The following is a 20,949-nucleotide window of genomic DNA, read 5'->3' as shown; positions in this document are numbered from 1 at the left end:
TTCTGAGGAGCTCATGTACAGCATGGCGACGATGGTTAACAAAACTGCATTATGTGCTTAAATGTTCTCACCATCACAACAACAAAGTAGTAATTATGTGAGGCAAGGATGTCTTAACTAACCTTATGACCATCTTATAATACACGTGTGTGTCAAATCACCACATCCTACACTTCAAGCTTACACAATTATATCTCAATACAGCTGGGAAAAAGTATCTGTTCCTAGGACTCTGGCTTTCTCTTTGAATTATAGACTCAGTTCATATTCATCAGTTTCTGCATGGCTGGCATACACAGAATTTGTCTCCAAAATCACTGATTAAAGAACATTTTTGTGTGGTGGGTGATCTGTGTTCTGTGAGGACAAAAAGAAAAGACACTATGTATAACACAGTATTGGTTTAAGTGAACAACTTGACCTAAGTGTGGTATTTAAATCAGAACTCTTCACACTGCCTGTTTAGGAGCCGTTACTATTTTTACAGATTTAATATTGCATTTTGTTGGTGCTCCGCTTTTCTCACCCTGGTGTGTTGTATTTTCTCACTTTTTTAAATCCCAGAAAAGGCTGCTTTGCCTTATTTTTTAAAAAGGGAATCTTTATTGTACTGCAAGATGAATTATAAAATTATTAGAAAGTTTCCCACCAGAAAATTCCCATTTTCTGATCACGCATGAGTCCCTAGGATGATTATGGCTCCCCCTGGATGAAGCAGAGAGTCTAACCATGGTACAAGGTCCTCCATGATCTGCCCACCTGGCCTGTGCTCTCCCCTCCCCGCCCCCTCCCCCTCGCCAGCCACACCGAATTTCTTTTGTTCCTCAAGGTCAATATGCTCCCTCCCAACAAGGTCTTTGAACATGCTATTTACTGCCTTGCTTTCTGCTTTCTCCCTCTCACCTGGCTGCTTCTATTTATCTTTTTGGCGTCAGTCAGGGTAAGCCCTCCCCTTCTACAGAACCCCTCCCCTCTGCAGGGCCAATCACATCTGTATTTATTGAATGACTCTTCCACCCACCCACCCACCCCTCAGACTGCCAACTCCATCAGGGCAGGGGCCAATCTTATTCCTAGGCCAGCACATGCCACAAACCATATTAGGCATTCAACAAACGTGCGCTGAGGAAATTAAATCAATCCTGTCTAGACAAACACAGAATGTAACGAACTATCCTTTGAGACATGTCACTAAACTTTATGGCTCTCAGTTTTCACTTACTGCAGCATTCAACACAGTTAACCATGCCCTCAGCAAGGAAAGAGTTAACACAGCCAGTCTGTTCTATTCACTCCTGGCTTATCTCTGGGAAACCTGCCATCACAGTAAGGACCCTTAACCAAACCGAGCACTGAAGTCCTGAAATGTTCACTAGTTAATGACGTTACTTTGTACCCCCAAGTCAGTGGTCGGCGTGTACCAGGCTGAAAGCACCAAGGTAAACATGAAGATTCATGATGTGCACCTGGGACCTATGGGGGCCGGCACCCTGGCTGGTCGCACAGCCTTGAAGAACTCTGCACTGCCAACACTTGAGTTGGTTTCCCCAGGTGGAGGCACAGCTGGAAAGAAACGTGCATCTGTGGGATCCTCACTGAGGGAGAAGAAAGCCTATGCTGACTTTTCTCATCTTTGCCTACATATAAGGTTCCCCCCCCCCTCAAATGTATACACACTTTAACAGCTGATAATTCATTTAATGTTCACTCCTTTTCAGGTTTAACTGATTTGAAATAATGGGTGAAGCCAGACTACACTCCAAACAAAGAAAATTTACCCTAATGTACCACTAGACATTTTTTATGGGGATATATATGAGATAAAGTTTATGGCACAAAACCGGCAACAGTCGACGAATTGAGGGTGCACAAATACCGAACAAAACGATTCTTGTTTGTGATTCCACTGCTTTGAGTTATCAGCAGTGCCCGGACCAGAATGGTCATCAGTTTGAAAACAAGCATTGACACACACACAAAATTATTCATTTCTGTAGAATCTTTTAAATTTTGAAAAGGAACTGTGTATCACGGAAGCAGGGAATAGATTGTAGAATCTCAGAGGGAAGGCGGGGGAGGGAGGGTGGATAGGAATTAATCAACCAAAGACCTCGTGTGCATATATGCATAATCCATGGACACAGACTATATAGGGTGGTGAAGGTCTGGGGCAGGGGACAGGGGCGGGCTGGAGGGGGTCAATGGGGAAAAAGGGACATATGTAATACTTTCAACAATAAAAAATTATTTAAAAAAAGAATTAAAAACAAAACAAAACAGATAATGAACTGTATGTCAATAAACGATTCAAAGTGGGTATACATTTTTGGGAAGACCCTGTATATGTCATTATCCTGCTGTTCCCGCACTGCATCCTCTGCTTAGTAACTCTCAGCTGGGAGTGTGACTTTATGCTGAGTCACTAGTCCCTCTGGCAGTTCCCTAGGGGGTGGTCATGGGACCCTGAAACAGCCTCCTTCTTGAACTGTGGCCCTTCCTTGATGACTGTGATGCCACTGTTTCCTCCTGCCTCCTTGCTGACTTCCTTTCAACCCCCTTGGCTGGCTTCTATCTCTACCAGCCTCTAAGTGACATAAGGTCCTGCAGCTCTAATTCTGGCCTTTTATTTCCATGCTTTAGACTATTTTATTAGTCCCATGGCTTTCAATATCATCTACATGTTGATGATTCTCAATTTTACTTCTACAGCCCAACCTCTCCCCCAAACTCCACACACATACCCTTTGAAATAAGGATTTCAAACTTATAAAAAAAAACCTATCTAAATCAGAGCTCTTGATCTGACTCCAAGCGTGTTCTCTTCTAGTTTTTCCCACCTGGGTAAGTAAAACCTCATACTCTCAGTTGCCCACACATGAATCCTAAAGGTCATGCTGGCTTTTCAATTTTTCCCTGCCCACCCACCTTCCAGTCTGCTCCCTCCACCCAGCACCTCTCCCCTGCTCAGTGGGCTTCGGCCCCTCTGCTCTCCTTTCTGCAGAGCACAGCACACCTTTTTACCTTTGGGCCTCTGTGCTCAGCACCCGCCTCTCCACTCTGAACCAGTGGGTGCTGCAGAGCCTGACAACACATTTTGTACACTTAGAAGCACATGTTCTTAAAACTCAAAAAATGACCAAACCCAATTAAATGTTTGTTAAGGCTAGAATGAGGTGTTTTCCCAACTTATCTTCCTGTTTCTTCATAAATAGAAAGGAACTTACCAGTAACAAATAATAGACCAGCTAGGCTTATCTCTAGTACAGTAAGATTATCCCTCTGAGTTCCCAAGGGTAACAGAAAGAAAAAAAAGTGTTCCCTAGTGGAGCAACCTTTATCTGAAATTTAACTCCATGTGCACCTGGTATTATTATTAAGGTATAAATAAATTTCTCTAAATAAAACAAATGGCAAAGCTCCTGTGGAATTACCACATGTTAAAATGACCTGTGCTCCCATGTCCCCAGGTCTCTAAACCTTCACAAGAGTGAATACCCCACATACACATTAAAAAAATTTTTTTTAAATATCTTTTGATTTTCTACAGAGAGGAAGGGAGAAGGATAGAGAGTTAGAAACATCAATGAGAGAGAAACATCGATCAGCTGTCTCCTGCACACCTCCTACTGAGGATGTACCCACAACCAAGGTAAATGCCCTTGACCAGAATCAAACCTGTGACCTTTGAGTATGCAGGCCGACGCTCTATCTACTGAGCCAAACCAGTTAGGGCCTCATTAAAAGAATTTTAATGGTTGGGCTCAACCAAGTTACCAACAATGGCAAGAGAGTGAATACTTAATAGGGCCTAAAAATTAAAGTTAAGATACCTTCAACAGTCTATTTACATGTGTCTTTCCAAACCTGTCTTTCTGAACCACTCACAGCAAGAATCCTATATAATAAAGACATAATATGCAAATTGACCATCACGCCCTCACAAAGATGGCTGCCTACAACCAGGCTGGCCGGGGGGTTAGTGAGGAACGACCAAACAACTGAACAGCAGGCTGCGAGGGGCGACCAGGCTGGCGGGGGCAGTTGGGGGCAACCAGGCCAGCAGGGGGGGGGGCAGTAAGAGGTGATCAAGCTGGCACGGGGGGCAGTTGGGGGCGATTAGGCTGGCAGGAGGGCAGTGAGGAGCAACTAGGCTGGTGGGGGGGCAGTTGGGGGCAACCAGGCCAGCAGGGAGGGCAGTTAGGGGTGATCAGGCTGGGGGGGGGGGCAGTTAGGAGCAACCAGGCTGGCAGGGAGGGGGCAGTTGGGGGCGATCTGGCCAGCAGCGGGGGGCAGTAAGAGGCGACCAGGCCAGCAAGGGGGGCAGTTAGGAGCGACCAGGCCAGTGAGGGCAGGGTGCAGTTGGCGGGTGACCAGGTTGGCAGGGGGGGCAGTTGGGGGCAATTAGGCTGGCAGGGGGGGCAGTGAGGGGCGACTAGGCCTGTGGGGGGGGGGCAGTTGGGGGTGACCAGGCTGGTGGGGGGGGCAGTTAGGAGCAACCAGGACGGCAGAGGGGGGCAGTTGGGGGCAACCAGGCCGGCATGCAGAGGCAGTGAGGGGCGATCAGGCCAGCATGGGGGTGGGCAGTTAGGGGTGACCGGGCAGGCAGGCAGGCAGGCAGGTGAGCGATTAGGAGCCAGTGGTCCAGGATTGTGAGAGGGATGTCCGACTGCCTGTTTAGGCCCGATCCTGGGATCGGGCCTAAACAGGCAGTCGGACATCCCCCAAGGGGTTCCAGATTGGAGAGGGTGCAGGCTGTGCTGAGGGGACCGTTCCCCACCCCCTCATGCACAAATTTCATGCACCAGGCCTCTAGTTATTAAATAAGCCGACTGCCTTCATCTTAAACCTGTACAACATTCCTGAGTATGGAGAGGGGAAAAAAACCTTAAAATTGAGGGGTTTCATATCTCTGTTTAACTTTTTTGGGGGGAAAGTCTTCATCACATGAAGAAAGAGAAAGGCTTCTCTCTTTTAACTTCTCCAAATAAAATTATTTGGAGAATTATTCTTGTGCTGTTCAAATAGAACCAGGGATATTTACTTAAACTCTGCTTAATGGAGGTGTGTGTATATTCTGTATTTACTCTCTCTTCCTTAGCTACATGTTTGGTTAGGTTTGGGGGCTGAGAGGAGGGAGGAAAGAACCACTTCAGACCTGTCAGTGAATAGCTGAATGAGGCCTTTCCTGCCTGAGATGCACCAACTTCCCTGCTGCCTCCTCCTCCACTCCAGGAACGTACCTGAAGCTGCGGCATAATAAGTCCTCCACTTCTACCGCTCCAAAGTTATCATATTACTGACCGTAAAATAGTTGTAGCCAAAAAAGTTTACATTGCCAAAAAACAAGTTCATTTTCTTGAGAGACTGAAGTACTTACTATATACGATACGTGTCACTATGTAAAGTTATATATAAAGTTACATATAGCATATGTAACTACACTGAGTGGCCAGATTATTATGATCTCTGAATGCATAATAATCTGGCCACTCAGTGTATTTGTATCTCAAATGGGTACCAAAAGTATTCTAGACTTTTGCTGGAGATCAACCACCTATTTGCCCTGAGCTTTCTATCAGCCAGTGCAAAGGGGAAAACTGATCAGGTGCACGATTTATAGTATCTTTGATAACAAATAAATGAGGTACTCAAGAGAAGTACATTGAGTCGCCAGATTATTATGCATTCAGAGATCATAATAATCTGGCCACTCAGTGTATGTAGAAGTACATATATAAATACACATCCTATACAATATACTTATACAATATAACATATTATATACTACTAGAGGCTTGGTGCACGGATTCGTGCACTGGTGGGGTCCCTCAGCCTGGCCTGTGCCCTCTCGCAATCTGGGACCCCTCGGGGGATGTCAGACTGCCGGTTTCAAAAAGATCCCCGCAGGTCAGACTGCACCGCCACAGCTGCGCTTGCCAGCTGTGAGCTCGGTGTCTGGTGCCCATCGGTCAGCTGAGCGGTGCTCCCGCTGTGGGAGTGCACTGACCACCAGGGGGCAGCTCCTGCGTTGAGCAATGCCCCCTGGTGGTCAGTGCACGTCATAGCGACCAGTCGACCAGTCATTCGGTCGCTTAGGCTTTTATATATATAGACTAGAGGCCCGGTGCACAAAATTTGTGCATGGGAGGGTGGTGTCCCTCAGCCCAGCCTGCACCCTCTCCAATCTGGGACCCCTCGAGGGATGTCCGACTGCCCATTTAGGCTCGATCCAGCTGGATCGAGCCTAAACGGGCAGTTGGACATCCCTCTCGCAATCCAGGACTGCTGGCTCCCAACTGCTCGCCTGCTGCCTTCCTGATTGCCCCTAACCGCTCTGCCTGCTAGCCTGATCACCCCCTAACCACTCCCCTTCCAGCCTGATGCCTAACTGCTCCCCTGCCAGCCTGCTTGGCCCTAACTGCCCTCCCCTGCAGGCCTGGTCACCCCTAACTGCCCTCCCCTGCAGGCCTGGTCCCCCCCAACTGCCCTTCCCTGCAGGCCTGTTCACCCCCAACTTCTCTCCTCTGCTGGCCTGGTCACCCCTAACTGCCCTCCCTTGCAGGCTTGATCGCCCCCAACTGCCCTCCCTTGCAGGCCTGGTCCCTCCCAACTGCCCTCCCCTGCTGGCCTGATTGCCCACAACTGCCCTCCCTTGCAGGCCTGGTCCCTTCCAAACTGCCCTCCCCTGCTGGCAATCTTGTGGTGGCCATCTTGTGTCCACATGGGGGCAGGATTTATCTTCTATAATTGAAACTTTGTAACCTTAAGCAGAGGCCTGGGCTGGCCAGGGTGTGCAGGAAGCTTGGCTTCTTCCATCACCGGGGGCAACCCTAGCCTCCTGCTCTCTCTAGCTCCATGGCTGCTGCCATTTTTGTTGGGATTTATTTATCTTCTATAATTGAAACTTTGTAGCCTTCAGCAGAGGCCTGGGCTAGCCTGGGTGTTCAGAAAGCTTGGCTTCCTCCATCGCCGGGGAAACCCAAGCTTCCTGCTCGCTCCATGGCCGCAGCCATCTTGGTTGGGTTAATTTGCATACTCGCACCTGATTAGCTGGTGGGCATGGCTTTGTAGGTGTAGCAGAGGTATGGTCAATTTGCATATTACTCTTTTATTATTAAGTATATTTACATTCATGTTTCACTTGCCACATACAGTAAGTCTCTTCAGCTTTGACCCACAGAGTATGTGTCACATATAAGCACTTATTGGCCTTGGATACAAAGATGGGCAAAGCCTGGTCCTTGCTCTCAAGGTACAATGTATAGATGGAAGATGCTCGGGAAGAGGAGTGCGGGTTCTAACTCTGCCTAGAGGACTAGGATAAGGCTTTCAGGAGGAGGTACCATCCTATAGAATAAAAGGCTAATCGACTGAACGGCAGAACAACCGGTTGCTATGATGCTCACAGACCACCAGGGGGGAAACCTCAATGCAGGAGCTGCCCCATGGTGGTCAGTGTGCTCCCATAGGGGGAGTGCCGCTCAGGCAGAAGCTGGGCTCACGACTGGCAAGCGCAGCGGCAGTGGCGGTGGCCTCTCCCGCCTCCGTAGCAGCGGTAAGGATGTCCGACTGCCGGCTTAGGCCTGTTTCCTGTAGGGAGAGGGCCTAAGCCATCAGTCGGATATCCCCCAATGGGTCCTGTACTGCAAGAGGGCACAGGCCGGGCTGAAGGTCCTCCCCCCCCCCCCCCCCCCCGCTGTAAGTGCACAATTTTTGTGCACCAGGCCTCTAGTTTACAAATAAGCCTTCTCATCCACACCTGCTCTAAAAATGTGACATCATGCTAAGTTTCACCTGCTGTATCCGTAATACACCTGTGCACTTTGTCAGAAAGGAGTCTTAGGTATGCATTTGGGTAACTGTCCGTTCCTGTGACTTAGCTCTGCTTCATAACGGGGGTCTAGTTTCCTCAGAGAGATTCCTGTCAGAGAAAGTAAAAAACTGGGAAAGCAACTAATTGAAAGCTCGTTGTTTAAACAAATAGAAGAGTTACTTAGATGGTTTCATCTGGTGAACTCTGTGATAGGGTAAACCCTCCAAATATGTGAGCGCTGTTGTTAATGCCTCCATACCCACCAAAAAGGCCGTTATCTTTAGCTCTGAGTAAATTCATGATAAGTGTGTGGGGTTAGTTAGAAGGCAACGTGTTTGAAGTTGGCCACACTTTTCCTGACGCAGTGAAGACTAAGCCCTCCGGTGTGAAGTTATGCATGTGAAAGGTCACAGACTAGAAACTTTGTACTTTAATTTAAACACCTGACACGCAGAGATAAGAAACATTTTGAATGTGCAATGCATGTCTGTTTTATTTTAACACATATTCAAATGAGGACTTACAAACCTCTCAGTAAACTGCTATACTGTATTCCATCGAACTGCTAAGAAGCTAGGAAGCATATCAATTGTTTTAAATCACTGGATAGGAAGATTTCATTTAATCCCCTCTCCCTCACCCAAAAGCATGCTTGTATTTAATATAATATTTTAAAACATTTTTACTTTAAAATTCTTTTTATACTTTCTTGCTTTGTACTCTTAGAGAAAGGGAAATTCTAACTATGCAAACGAAAAGAAGGAAACAGAGCTAATAGCGGTTATCATCTCTCAACTCCAGATCCTGCCGTCACCACTGTTACCTCCAGACACACATGTTCGCTGATTAAGAACAGAAACCAAACACCTTTAGATGCTGCTACATAAATGTGCAGTGGGTCCCGGCCAGCTCTCTCTCTGTGATTGTGGACTAACAGTTCCTAACCTATCAGTCTACGTCCAATATTTTACAACTTTCCCTTCACCATGCTGGCTGGCATTAAGTGCATAGAAAATATAACATATTTATGTACATAATTTCGAAAAGATCAATTTAGTGTTCAAACTGTATATAAAGGAGAAATAAAAGGAAGGCAACTTATAATAAACTATGATATCAGTATGCAAAAATTTGGGCATGGTCCAGTAGACATGATGAAAAAATCAGATGCTCTGCATATAAACATAACCAATGGACACATACACTAGGGGGGTGAGGGCATGTGCCGGGGGTGGGGGAAGCCGAGGGAAGGTCAATGGGGGGAAAAGGAAACATATGTACTACTATTTGTAATATTTTAAACAATAAAAAAAAGAGAAAGGGGCACTAGATTAAAAGTTAAAAAAAAAATCAGATGCTCATATCTATACAATCCTCCCTCAGTATTGTGGGTGATTGGTTCCAGGACCCCTGAGGATAACAAAATCCGAGGATTCTCAAGTCCCTTATATAAAATGGTGGCGTAATATTTGCATATAACCTACACATTCTCCTAAATACTTTAAATCATCTCAAGATTACTTATAATACTTAATACAATATGAATGCTATGTAAATAGTTGTTATGGGTTATTGTTTAAGGAATAATGACAAGAAAACAAAAGTCTGTATATGTTCAGTACAGATGCAGCAATGGGAGGCCTAACTATGTGGTACACATCAGCAACAATGTAACTCCCACCCCCCCACCCCCGGGGTTATTTTTGTTCTGCAGTTGGTTGAATCCAGGAATGCAGAACCCGCAGATAAGGAGGGCTGCCTATACCTGAGAATCACGGTGAATGCATCTATTACAAATGCAGACTAATTCAGCTGTGTGGTCACTGGTGTCAGAATTTTATGAATGTGAAATACCTCTCAGTCAAAACAAAAATCAAAATTTTCCTTTTTATTTAGTTACATTCCTGAAAAGTTTAGTATATATTAAGATTGTGGGGGGTGGAGGGGAAGTATTTTGTGTTTGTACATAAAACAGAGTATGGTTTTAAGCTCAAATCATTGTAAGCAGGTCTTTCCTCTATGGAGGGCATTGGAAAATGTAGGGGGCAATTTTTCACTATGCACGACTATTCTGTGCTTTGCTAACAAGATCAGGAGGGTACATCAAGGAATGAACCCCCTCCTCATGTGGCCTAAACCTCCTCTCAGTTCCCAAAAGTCCCTCTAGGGGGGGCTACTGCTCTTAATGAGAACCACTGTTTTCAGAAGAAGGCAGTTTGGTGGATGGGTGTTCTGTCTGTCCTGTAGGTGTGTAAACCAGAATCTCTGCCTTCTGTCTCACAATCCAAGAGTTTTGCATTTAGAAAAAAATTAGGTTTATACAAAAAAAAAAAAAAATGGAATTCAAACTGCTTTGGATGAAACCGTGAATACCAAAAAGGGTTCAAGAAATTCCACAGATCACTCACAATAAAACAAAAACAAACCCTAGCTGGTTTGGCTCAGAGTGTTGGCCCGTGGACTGAAGGGTCCCAGGTTCGATTCTGGCCAAGGGCACATGCCTGGGTTGCGGGGTCCATCCCCAGTAGGCAGCATGCAGAAGGCAACCCATCAATGATTCTCTCTCATCATTGATGTTTCTGTCTCTCTCCCTCTCCCTTCCTCTCTGAAATCAATAAAAATATATTTAAAAACGAAGCACAAATATTTAATACTAGAGGCCCTATGCACGAAATTCATGCAAGGGGCTCAGCCCTCACAGCCGTGGCTTCATCTGGAAGGTCGTCCAGCTGTCCGGTCTAATTAGCATATTATGCTTTTATTATTATAGATAGGCTTTTGCATGGATGATAGAGGATACTTGTCAACTTTTTCAGAATCACAGGGGCAAGATGTGTAGAAGAGGGTAGGCAACAAGAACAGAAAAAGATAACTGTAGAAACTTTTCTCTACAGCAAAGAGATTTAAGGGTTTATTCACTATTGGCACAAGACAGACTAGTTCCAATCACCCCCTCTCTCTATCATTTACAAACTATGGACAATTCATTTTATCTCAATTCTTCACATGTAAATATGGGGGTAATGATGGTATTCCATACTATTGTGAACATGATTAAGTGAAACATATATGTAAAGTGTCAGGCAAATAGTAAAATCATTTGATGTTGGCTGTCATTTTTTTTTTTGAAGTTTCAAATGCCATGTGTATCTAGACTATTTATGTTTAGATATATTTGAGATTTGAAATAAAAATGGCCCTAACCAATTTGGCTCAGTGGATAGTGCGCTGGCCTGTGGACTGAAGAGTCTGGGGTACAATTCTGGTCAAGGGCACGAACCTCAGTTGCAGGCTCCTCCCCGGTCCAGGCCCTGGTCAGGGCGTGTGCAGGAGGCAATCAATCAATATGTTCCTCTCACATTGATATTTCTCTGTCTTTCCCTATCTCTTCCACTCTCTCTAAAAATCAATGGAAAAATATCCTAGGGTGAGGATTTAAAAAAAAAATGCTTACTAGGTATAAGCACTGAAGATATTCTGTCTCAATTTTCTCTTTTAAATTATACTACAAACAGGGTAAATCTAAATAATTTCCTTATAAGAAAATGAAAAGAACAGTATCTTTAAAAAAACAAAAAACTGAATACAGGTAATTATAAAACAAGGCCAATATCCAAAAAGATATTTCAAGGGGAAAAACTTGCATTTCAAGTTAAAGAAGGGGAAAGACTTGCTAAATCAGAGTAACTTTAAATCACAAACATGTGTATTACAGCTGCAATTCCTAGATTTTAGTGGTTTTCTTGATATTCATTCCTCAATATGTCCCCATCTTTTACATCACCAAGAACATTTTATACAGGATCTCAAGCAAACTGGCTTTATGACCACACTTGAGAAATGAGGATCACAGAAAATTAAGTGTTGTGGCAAAATTTAACATACAATGTTTTGTATTCCGTGCCCCACCTACCAGAACAAATTGCCAGCCAAAATCTACACAGTTGAGGGCAGTAGACAATGAGAGGTTAGTGTATGTGAACATAGTACGTGCCTCTTAGGGGCAGAATCTAAGCCAAATCTCAGGAGACTTTTGAGCATCTGAAATTGTATAAAGATTGTATAAAGATTCCTGGCAGAGGAAATTACATAAATATCTGTTAAATGAATATATGAAGGTGAGAGCACTTGGAGAGGAAAGCATGAAGAATAACTTCCTTATACATTAAACACAATGAAAAATTGATAGTACAGTAATCTATCATCATCATCATCATCATCACCTCAGCACAAGATCTATCCTCTTAGCAAAATTGTTAAGCATACACTCCAGTATTATTAAATATAGGCACTATGTTGTACAGTAGACCTCTAAGATGTATTCATCTTGTATAACCAAAACTTTGTACCCTTTGACAAACACTACAGTAATCTTTCAAACCATTAAGGCCAGTATTGATTTACGAGTGGTATAAGATTTAGAGTTGTTTTTTTCTTAGCATACATTTCTCGTGAGATTATAAATCAATACAATCCTTTTGGAAGGCAATTTGGTTACATGTATCAAATACATAAAACTGCTTAAGACCCAGTAATTTCCTTTTTGGAAATGTATTCCTAATAGCAGCTAATGTATCCCTAACAGTAGCTCTTATGTAGTGCTTATTATGTGCCAGGAGTTATTCTAACAACCCAGGGTCACATTGCCTACAAAGTAAAGAATCTAGAATTTGCTCTCTTAGCTACAAAGATGTTCACTATGGCATTGTTTATAACAGGAAAAGTTTAGAAGCAAACTAAATATCCATCAGTGGGGTATGAGTTAAATAAGCAATAGTACATCTATTGATAGGACACAAAGCAGGTATTAAAAATCATGTTTTCACCCGGTGTGGCTCCGTGGTTGAACATCGACCTATGAACCAGGAGGTCACAGTTCAATTCCCAGTCAGGGCACATGCCTAGGTTTCGGACTCGATCCCCAGTAGGGGGCATACAGGAGGCAGCCAATCAATGATTCTCTCTCATCATTGGTGTTTCCATCTCTTTCTCCCTGTCCCTCCCTCTCCCTCCCTCTCCGAAATCAATTAAAAACATATATTATTTTAAAAACCAAGTTTTCTAGATAACATGTTTTCATGGACAAACAAGATTTGTGGCTCAGTGGGAGAGGGGAAGGCCCGTGTTATCTTTGGATGGTGAGATTTTAATTTTCTTTTTGGTGCTTTGTTGTATCTTCCAAATTTTCTAAATGAACTTGAATTTTTATACCCAGAAAAATATTACTAAGAAATTTCTCTCGCCCTAGCTGGTTTGGCTCAGTGGATAGAGTGTCAGCCTGTGCACTGAAGGGTCCCGGGTTCGATTCTGGCCAAGGGCAGATGCCCGGGTTGCGAGCTCGATCCCTAGTAGGGAGTGTGCAGGAGGCAGCCGATCAAGATTCTCTCTCATCACCGATGTTTCTCTCTCTATCTCCCTCTCCCTTCCTCTCTGAAATCAATAAAAATACTTTTTAAAAAGAAATTTCTGTCTAGATCAGCACAGCCCATCAAAATATAGTTACATATGTAATTTAAAATGCTCTAGTAACCATAACCACATTAACAAAGGTGAAAAGAAACCAATGAAATTAATTTTAAGTGTTTCTTATTTAAACCACATATTAAAATATTATCATTTCAATATTTAATCTATATAACCTATTAGTGGAGTAATTTGCTTTTTTGTATTAAGTCTTCAAGGTGACTTTAGGGCACCTCAGTTTAGTATAGTCACATTTCAGCTGCTACCAAGTGGCTAATGGGTAGTGTAATGGACAACACAGCTACAGATCCTTGGCAGAAGCTGTACTCTCACATCAAATGTGCCCAAACCACGAACCTGAAACCCTCACTCACAACCTCAGTCTCCATGTAACCATCTACATCCGTGTCAAGCTGCTTCTTTAAAGAGAAAAGACGTGCTTGGGAGAGAGGTGAACCCGAGTTTGAACCCTCCTCTAATACTTGTCAGCTGTGTAATTTTTAGCACGTTAACTTCTCTGTGTCTTATTTGACCTGTTCTATAAATGAGGATAATGCCTGCTTTGAGTTGTTGAGATCGAAATAATGTATTAAAATACCTAATACATAGAAAACACTTGATAACAGAGATTTTTATTATTACCCCTTGACCTTTGCAACCTTCCTTAATCAAATAAAAGCTCCTAGAACTAATTTTGGGGGGTGTGAAGAGCCAAGCAGTGGGAACCCACAATAAATATATTTGTATTTTCAAGCAGGCTACCTGATGGCAGGAACAAATGGCACACATCTTTGCTTGCTTCGCACAGTATCTGCCCAGCAAATATTCATACAGTATCTGCCCAGCAAATATTTATTAAATAAACACAGATTATGGAATATGTACCAGGTATTCTGCTACACAAGGGGCATTAGGAATTTTTAAAAAGGGGTGGGGGAGAAGCTTCCTTAACTAAATGGAGGGATGAACCAATGACCATTGTACTTTTACTGATTTTTCTCAACTCAGTTGTCAGGTTGTTTTTTGTTTGTTTTGAGTTGCTTCTCTTGTTTCATGTAGATTTTTTTTACTATGGCATTAGGTAGTGGGGTTTCTCCAAAAGATTCAACTGAAATATGGTCAGTCTACTACGGCTGAATCTAGGTGAAGGGTATACGTGCATTCAACTTTTGTGTGGTTTTCAAACACTTCAAAATTAAAAACTGAAAAAAAATCGTCAAATATAACAGAAGTAAATTATCATGACATGCATCAATGGTTTTATAACATCACTGTTTATAAAAAAAGATCAGAAACTATACTGATGCCCCAAAGAGGAGAATGACCAAGAAAATCCAGATAATCAAATGTATAAAATACTATATAGCAACCAATTCACATCTGCAGATTTTGTCAATTCATAAAAATATGCAATGAGCCCTAACCGGTTTGGCTCAATGGATAGAGCGTCGGCCTGTGGACTGAAAGGTCCCAGGTTCGATTCTGGTCAAGGGCATGTACCTTGGTTGCAGGCACATCCCCAGTGAGGGGTGTGCAGGAAGCAGCTGATCGATGTTTCTCTCTCATCAATGTTTCGAACTCTCTATCCCTCTCCCTTCCTCTCTGTAAAAAATCAATAAAATATATATTTTTAAAAATACAATGAAATAATAAGAATGGGGGGGCAGAGTAGAATCCATGATTACAACAATGAAAATATATAAAATATGCATTTACAAAAATAAAAAAAAATGTATTCGGTGAGGTAGGAATATTACTTCCCCTTCTGGGTAAGTTGCACGTGTTCATAACAGAAAAAGAAAAATAAATATCACGTATAATAAATCCTGTTTGCTAAGCAAACTTATCTTGCACTAGAGGGCAGGTTGGCCAGGAGAAATTGCCTATTTAGTGAATCTGTGCCAACAAAGGGGCACTGTCTTTAATGCCCCTACTAACATGCAGAGACTCCCAGCTACAAGTGTAGGTGCACCTTCCACTTGGAATCTAAGAGCAGAGTTGGGATTTTTCTCAATCTGAGTGGATTATTCAGAACATACTCAGTACAAACATTTGACCACTAGTGTCAGATTTCCTTTTCACAGGATAACTCCTCAGTCCTTTAACCACAGGGACACGTATAACAAACCACCACCACACAACAAAAAGCCTGCCAGTCCTGTTACTGGAGAGACAAGAAGATCTCAGTTCTTGTCTTCTTGAGGAAAAGATTTCAGTCAAGAGACAAAGTGTACAAAAGCAGTCAAGAATTTATTGACCGCAGCAAAAATATGCTTAGGAGAGTGAAACAAGGAAGGGCACAGAGGAAGCAACAGGAGAGCCCAGCTGGGCTGCCTCGGCTCACTGGGAAGTCAGAGAACTGGGGGCCTTGGAGACTGCTTCACGGGGTTAGCCCTGGATTAGCTGCCGCTCCCCATTCCTCCCCTTGTTGTACGTATCATAGGGTCCCTTAGAGGTTAGCAGATACGTGTGTGTGTGTGTGTGTGTGGCGGGGAGGGGGTGGGGGGACGGAATGGCACGGGCATGCTCCTTGGAGGGAGAGTGTCCTGGGACCTTCACTTTTAGGCGTTTTAAAGGCTGAGTGTTGCCTGGGTTTTGGGCTCCATCCCCAGTAGGGGGCGTGCAGGAGGCAGCCAATCAATGATTCTCTCTCACCATTGATGTTTCTATCTCTCCCTCACCCTTTCTCTCTGAAATCAATAAAAATATTTTAAAAAATAAATACATAAAGGCTGAGTGTTTAGGTGAGGTCTTAGGGGCAGATCAATAGAATATTCATCAGCTTTATGCTGATGTACCAAAATGAGATTTATTCTCTTAATTTGTCTGTCCTTGGGCCTGGTTTGAAAATGGCACTAATTGGATTTCTGTTATCTGTCTCCCTGAGTAGGGCTACGGTTGTATTTAAACTATTTACCCTCTGGTTGGGATGAGAAGTGCAAACCATTTACTCTTAAGTGTCCTTGGTTTAAGGAAGATAAGATTTATTAGGTGGCTACAAACTGCTGTTTAACTAACTTAGTTTCCCTATTCTGCTTGTCCTGGAATTTTCCTAGCTTCTTACCATTCTACAATAGTCTATGGTCTGGTATCACGCAGGACAGATCAAAATAGCTGTCTTGCACTAAGAGACTCCCCAGCTTTCAAGAACACTTTGTGCTTGAAGAAATAAGAACTTAACAAATCTAGTACTTAAGCCAGTATTAAAATTAACAACATCCTTCTCACCTTGTGGTTTAAATGATGACTGAACAGTAATAACTCAAGCTAGTTGTGGTCTATATTTTCTTTATTAATATAATTAGTATTCTTAGATCTTTAAAAATTGTTCCTCTCTAACCTTAAGGGGAAATGATTTCAAAAGGTTGAATACATATGCTGGTTCAAGATATAGCTTTCTCATGCATCTAACCTCTATAATTTTGGATTACAGGGCAATATAGAGTAATTCTAGCACCGACTCTTTTGGCAATGTTGTTTTAAAACAAAGGCACCATTATACACATAAGCCTTGGATTTTTATTTATATTTTGCATTGCACATGAGTAAATGTATGTAATACTTCTTTAATATAAACCTTGGGGGGAAAGAATAAGAATAGGGTCATTAACAGACTCCCAAGGGCTGAAAAGCTCAGAGCTAAAACCCAGGTAGGGTTTGAAGATAAAGAACTGAGATCCAAACTGGTGTAGGCAGTTAGACAGACATGAGCGGAGCAAGAACAATGAGCTGGGTACAGAAGGTCACCAGGATGGAAAGCCTCTGGTGCCTAGCGGACAATCACTTGTAGGGTGGGACCTTGCCCCCAGGGTAACTTTTCCTCCGCTAGGGAAGGTCAGGAGCTTGGACCCTCTGACCTTTTCTCCTTAGAGATAACATCTTTGCTTCAGTTGTCAGGATCAGATAAGCAATAAAAACAGCCATGTCAGGACCACCTGCATTGAGTAATGACCCCCTGCCCTGGTGCTGGCCAATCAGTGTGGAGACCACAACCTTAAAAGGACACACCTGGAAAACTGCTGAAAATTCTATTAAGATCTTCCCCTGGGACCTCCCCTAAAATGTCCACCCTTAAAACCTTAGGACAGAAGACCCAGGGTGCTCTTGCCCTCGGGAGCACCCTTCCCTCTTCTCTTCCTGGCCCCAGGCACCTTACCATTAGCTCCTTCACTCCCAAGCTCCCAGGGCCCTTCCTTTAGCTCTATAACTTGATTCCTGAGCCCATTTCTTCTAGGAATTACTGTTCCTACCTCTGTACTTTACCCAATAAATGTTCTCTTACAGTTTGGGTCTTGCTCTGAATTCTTTCCTAACCAGAACCCAAGTACCGAGGTTGCTGAACCCGGGTTTGGTCTCACCCACTAGTCAGACACCTGGTGCTGTTCCTGCCACCCACAACAAAACTGCATAAACTTGACAAATCTTTTGATTTAAGCGTCAAGTTTTCTGGTAATATCTTTGTAGGTACCAGTACAATAAAAGAGAATTAAGAAGCAATATCTACCGTGGACACAGACAATGGGGTGGCGGGAGTGGGGTGGGGGGGGGAGGAGATGGGAGTGTGCTGGAAGAGGTTAATGAGGGGAAAAGGAGGACCTATGTAATGCTTTCAACAATGAAGATTAAAAATGAAGAAGTAATAGCTAATAACATTATTTGCCTCGCCCCCAAATGTCCAAGCCCTGAAGTACTGATCTCAGAGCCAGTCCTGGTTGTAAAACTTATCCTCTGGGTGACCTTGGGCAAGATCTTTAATATCTTTATGATTCAACATCCCAGTCTATAAAAATGACAACTACTTAATATAAAGTTACATATTGATACTTAATGTATCGTTTCTAAATTAAATCAATAAAGCAATTAAACAATAGACATGAAAATGCTAGAAGCGGTGCCAATCACTGTTAACATATTTCTTATCCCGAAACTGTCTTATTCAAATGGATAATTATAAAAACAGCCTTTAACAGTATCAGAGCCACTTTTTTTTTTTTGGCATAACTTTAAGCATTTGGACTAATTATACAAGACATGGAAATCTCATCAACAGAACCACACGGTTTGAGTTTAAAAGAGACCTTTAGACTTGATACTAACAGTCCGAGTCATATTTAAAGAAATCAACTAAAAGGGAAACCTGAGATGGACAAACGGACTTCCTTGGCAGCTTATCTAGAAAAAGGAGCCAAAAGACACATCCCAGCCAACCAATGCCTGCACGATCCGAAATGACACAACACCATTAACTCCTAGGTCTGAATGACTTCGAATGACGGCGGAGACACTCAGCAAAACTCAGGTCATCCTATTGCTCCTCCTCTAACAAGATAAAATTTCACAACACGCAAAAGCATAAAGCCGCCAACAAGCAAGGCATTGGGGTACCCGCTTGGAGCTCCTGAGTAGCTTCATAGAGAGGGGTCACGAAGCTAAGGTCTATGTAATACATGAAAGCAAGGTTTGGAACGGCGCACGAGACGGACCCTACCTTTCACAGACTTCCCAATACTGTGTAAGTGAGTGATAGAACTGTAGTTTTGGGCAACATTCTTCAGAAACGTTTCCATCTGTTCCTGGTGGTGGTAGCTGAAATCCAGCGCGGCTACCAAAGGCAGCAGCAGCCCTAGCCAGAGGCGGGCGAAGTCCATGTTCTAGAGATGAATAAAAATGATAATCAAGCGGAGACCCGACTAGGAAGGGGATGGGGCGGGTGGGGAGCTGGGATGCACGTTACTAGCCCGGGCACTGACAGTCTAGCGTCAGATCTCCTGACACTACCGTTCCCTGCTTCCTAAGGAGGCAAAAGTTGGAAGCAACACCTTCGGGAGTTAGTGCAACCGGAACACGGGCAGCCTGGGGTGCCTTCCCTCCCGCCACCCGCTCCTCCCTCTCCTCCCCGCGTCTCCGCTGCGGGTCGGCGCCCGGCAGCTGCGGCAGCTGTGGCAGCTGCACCAGCCGCGCGCGCCCTCAGCCTCACCCCGGCACCGCGCACACCTCCACCCGCCCGCGGCGCGGCACGGGGCCGGCGATTATAGCCCGGCCAGGGGGCGGGCTCACTCAGGACCCGCCCCTGTCGCCTGACTGACGTCCCGCCGGCCCATTCAGGCGCCGTGGGTCCCTCTGAGGCGGGGCCGAGAGGCACCTCCCAGGCTCCTCCGCCTCCTTCGCACCTGGGCGAGCCGGCGCTGGGGCCGGGCTTTGCGGGTAGGCGGCGGTCTTAGGCTTTGCCTCTGCTCCGGCTCTCGCCGCTGATGGGCTCCCGGGCGCTCCGGCGTGTGGTGTCTCCAGCTGCTGCAAGTTTGGAGATGTTAAAAGCTCGGCCGGCTTCCCGCGCTGGGTTTCGGGGCCGGCGCGCCCCCAGCTCACCTGGAGCCGCGGGATGCGCCCCGCGATCTCAGGGTGCCCGAGTGCCGCACCGGCTCCGAGTCCTGAGGGTCTCTGCGGCCGGAGTGGCTGGGACCGCGCCAGGCTCCTCAGCCCTGCTCTGCAGTCGCCTGGGACTTAAAAATGAAAGCATGTGTGTAAAAGTTTTAAATGTCGTCAAGTGTGGAGTCCAGGAAAATTTCCGGCAAATATATATGGTGTACGAGAGTTGACTAAATCTGAGGTCAATTTAAAGCTGAAAATCACGTAGAACAAAGCAGAGCCACTATTTGTAAATCCAGTGCTCCCGCCACTAATACTTCCTAGGTCAATATCCGTTCTCTCTCCCTAAAATGCTTCATTCTGGAAGGGCTGGGTGGTCTGTGTTTACACTGGGGAGAATGAGGACTCCCCCAAACCTGAGGCAGTTTGTGGTGGGGGCGGAGACCGCGTACACCTGTCACGCATTACCTGTGACCGTAAGGTAATGAGGGACTCGGTGCCAAGGGTCCTATGAATATAAAAGTTTGAAAACCACTGATTTGCAATAACATTCCTCTTCCACACGTTAAAAATGGTGGTGCCACGGCCTCACCCCATACGAATTGAACCGGATTTCTCTCTCTGAGGCCGAGGAAGAGATTTTTTTAAAAGTGCCTTGGGTGAAGGAAGACATAGTATTAAAGTAAGTAAAAAGGTCATTAAAATATAAAATGTGCTGGGAGTAAAAGTATAAAGTCTGGAATGTGTTCACATTTAAGTTGCTATCCACTTAAAATAGACTGCTGTTATGTGCATAGGATGTTATATGTGAAACCCACCGTAACCACAAAGGAAAAACTTATAGTAAATGCACAAAAGAAAATGACAAAGTTTTAAAAAAATTTAAAAAGTGCCTTCGGTGAACCAAATGTGCCTTTGAGAGTTTGCCTGCCCTTTTTTTGGCTGCAGATACTATTGTAAAATCGAGCTCTTAGGAACCCCGAGGCCTCCGGTGATTTCCAGGAAGCAGAACAGAAAGGTTTAAGAGCTAAGACTATAGTGTCTCACACCTGGATCACTCTGTAAGCTGTTTATTAAGGAAATAATCTAGTTTAATTAATACCTCTATCCGAATAATTTTCTAAGAGTTGGAAATTTTTAATATGATATTGTTGAATTTTTCAGTGGATTTTTTTTAAAAAAGGTATGCAGCAGTTAACTATGCTAGAGGTGACTTCTAGAAGGCCTGAAAAGGTTCTCCTTTCATTGTTCACTGAGTCCTGAAAGGAGGGGCGTGGGGATAGAGGAGATCAGTTAAATTTAGGCAA

At 44.2% G+C, this 20,949-nt stretch overlaps 1 protein-coding gene across 1 annotated transcript in view; it reads right to left on the bottom strand.

The window, feature by feature from the left end:
* The window catches only part of CPM (carboxypeptidase M), an 84,899-nt gene extending 65,623 nt beyond the window's left edge, over positions 1–19,276 (bottom strand). The window contains exons 1-2 of the mRNA XM_080660711.1: positions 19,254–19,276; positions 18,765–18,927 (exon numbers count right to left, since the gene is read on the bottom strand). Coding sequence (XP_080516837.1) covers positions 18,765–18,924 — 160 coding nt within the window. The 5' untranslated portion in view covers positions 18,925–18,927; positions 19,254–19,276. The remainder of the gene's footprint in view (positions 1–18,764; positions 18,928–19,253) is intronic.
* Between the last annotated feature and the right edge of the window lie 1,673 nt (positions 19,277–20,949).

Source organism: Plecotus auritus (genome assembly GCF_963455305.1).
Source record: "Plecotus auritus genome assembly, chromosome: 3".
Lineage (NCBI taxonomy): Eukaryota > Metazoa > Chordata > Mammalia > Chiroptera > Vespertilionidae > Plecotus > Plecotus auritus.
The sequence above is the reverse complement of the archived record's forward strand: the minus strand, read 5'-3'. Positions and strand labels throughout refer to the sequence as shown.